Below are 2845 nucleotides of genomic sequence, written 5' to 3' on the forward strand. Positions count from 1 at the left end.
TGCAGCCCAGGATCTGGTTGGCTTTCCCCTCTGACCCTCCATTTCTCTAGGCTAAACAAACCCAGTTCCCTCAGTTGCTTCTCATCAGACTTCTGCTCTACACCCTTCACCAGCTTAGTTGCTCTTCTTTGGACCCGCTCCACCACCTCAATGTCTTTCTTGTATTGAGGGGCCCAAAACTGAACACAGTGTTCAAGATGTGGCCTCACCAGTGCCGAGTACAGGACAATGATCACTGCCTACTCCTGCAGGCCACACTATTTCTGATACAAGCCAGGATGATGTTGGCCTTCTTGGCCACCTGGGCACACTGCTGGCTCATGTTCAGCCAGCTGTCCACCAACACCTCCAGGTCCTTTTCTGCCAGGCAGCTTTCCAGCCACTCTTCCCCAAGCTTGTAATGTCAGGTGGGGTTGTGGCCCAAGTGCACAACCTGACACTTCAGCTTGTTGAACCTATTGGGCTTGGCCCATTCATCCAGCCTGTCCCGATACCTCTGTATAGCCTTCCTACCCTCAGGCTGATCAATGCTCCCACCCAGTTTGGTGTCGTCTGCAAATTTACTGAGGGTGCCCTTGATCTCCTTGTCTGGATCATTGACAAAGACATTAAACAGCACTGCCTCCAATACTAATTGCTGGGGAACACCACTTGTGAAAGGCCACCAACTGGATAGAATTCTATTCACAACCATACTTTGGACCCAGCCATCAAGCCAGCTTTTCACTCAGCAAAGAGCACACCCAACTAAGCCCTGAGCAGCCAGTTTCTCCAGGAGAATGCTGTAGGAAGCTATGTCAAAGGCTTTATTAAAGTCCAAGTAGCCAACATGCACAGCCTTTCCCTCATCCATTAAGCAGTTCACCTTGTCATAGAAGAAGATTAGGTTAGTCAAGCAGGACCTGCCTTTCATGAACCCATGCTGACTGGGCCTGATCACCTGGCTGTCCTGTACATGTTGTGTGATGGCACTCAGGATTATCTGCTCCATAACCTTCCCTGGCTTGCAGACGAGGTGGACAGGCCTGTAGTTCCCTGGACGCCTTCCAGCCCTTATTGTAGATGGGCGTCACTTTAGCTAACTTCCAGTCAGCTGAGTTCTCCCCAGTTAGCCAGAAATGCTGGCAAATGACTGGAAGTCACTTGGTGATCATATCCACCAACTCCTTCAGTACTCTTGGGTGGATCCCCATAGACTTCTGTGTGTCTAAGTGGTGCAGCAGTTCACAAACAAGTTCCCCTTGGATTATGGGGGCTTCACTATGTTCCTCCACCTGTATTCTAGCTCAGGGGGCTGGGTACCTGGAGAACAACTGGTCTTACTATTAAAGACCAAGGCAAAGAAGGCATTCAGTACCTCAGCCTTTTCCTCAGCATTAGTCACTATATTTCCCCCTGCATCCAATAAAGGACAGAGATTGTCCTTAGCCCTCCTTTCATTTTGAATAGCTAAGGATATATATAAATAGCATTTATAGAAACATTTTTATTGTTTTTTTATGGCAGTAGTCTGATTATATTTTAGTTGGTCTTTGGCCCTTCTAATTATCTCCCTACCTAACATCACAACTTCCCTGTAGTCCTCCTGAGTGAGTGGCTGTTTGCTCCTACTTTCCTATTCTTCTAATATCTCATCAGCTTCCCTTAATTTCTGTCATTCCTAACCACTTCTTCCAACCTCTCAGCCTCACTTCATCTTTAATCTCCATCCGGCTTCTTCTCTCCAAAACTTTCTCTTTCACAACCAACCTGCCATTTGCTACTATTGCATCCTTTTCTCTACTTATATATTTTCCCATCCCTTTAAAATTAACATTAATGTTTTTAATGTTTAAAAACTTCTTTTACAAATCAGCATTCCCACAGAGTCTTAGTACACTGAGGCCCTGTTCTTGGCTGGCTTCTGTGGTATCAAATTGCTAATAACCAATAACAGAATGTAATTAGATCTGTCTTTACTGTAACAATAACACATTATTGCTAAATTGTAGAAATGTAGGGTTCCTTTCTGGTGACTGATTTGTTGTATTTCTCAGCCATTTTGTTCTGGTGGAAATGACCCAGGAAATTGTTATGCTAAACTCTGAATACTGAAGGTTCAGCTCATAAATCTTGTGCCATTTTGGAATAATTCTCTTTAGGTGCACCAGTAGTTTGACTTCCACAAGGCTGTGCTTACAGCCCTGTCCACGGACAGGATGCCAGAAGATGCCAGATTATCATTGTACTGGACCATTCCCCTGTGGAAGTTCTTGAGTGAATTCTAAAAGGAAAATTGTAGCTTTTTTTTCCTTACAGAACATCACAATGAATAACACTATATTAAAAAAGAAAAGATATGGTGTTAATATCCTCAGCAGGCTTTTAGCACCTGATATAATAACACACTGATGCTGGCTAGTAATGAAACATAACAAAACAAAATAATAGAGATTGTGTTGATTATTGGTATATTTTGATTAGATGGCAGGAGGTGGAAAGAAAAATTTTCCATCAGTCTTCCATTAACTTGATCTCCTCAGAAATGCAAGTGTTAGGCCATATATTCAGAACTACAAACAGGATATTACTAGCTAACATATAATTTAAATTATAATACAGTTATCTATTAAACATGTCCCAGATTCTTAATTCTGTAACAAGAGTGCAAATCCAGAATCATTTCACTGCTTTGCCTAAACAGTGGTCTGGATTTGAATTTCTGGCTTTGGGAACAATCTCATATGAAAGTTTGATTTAGCTGCCCAAAAAGAGAAGAATCAATGCTGATTTGGGGAGAAATGCTGGAAGAGACAGTGCAGGGTGGGGGCTGCCTGGCAGGGAGCAGACGGAATTACTGCACTCA

At 43.3% G+C, this 2845-nt stretch overlaps 1 protein-coding gene across 1 annotated transcript in view; it reads right to left on the reverse strand.

The window, feature by feature from the left end:
• Positions 1–61: 61 nt before the first annotated feature.
• Positions 62–2845, reverse strand: part of LOC103768059 (potassium channel subfamily K member 10-like) — a gene marked incomplete at its 3' end in the record, with an annotated part of 44196 nt that continues 41412 nt past the window's right edge. The window contains exons 5-6 of the mRNA XM_008935189.1: positions 434–637; positions 62–158 (exon numbers count right to left, since the gene is read on the reverse strand). Coding sequence (XP_008933437.1) covers positions 62–158; positions 434–637 — 301 coding nt within the window. The remainder of the gene's footprint in view (positions 159–433; positions 638–2845) is intronic.

The sequence above is a fragment of the Merops nubicus genome, unplaced genomic scaffold, assembly GCF_000691845.1.
Source record: "Merops nubicus isolate BGI_N331 unplaced genomic scaffold, ASM69184v1 scaffold1342, whole genome shotgun sequence".
NCBI classification, from domain to species: Eukaryota; Metazoa; Chordata; class Aves; order Coraciiformes; family Meropidae; genus Merops; species Merops nubicus.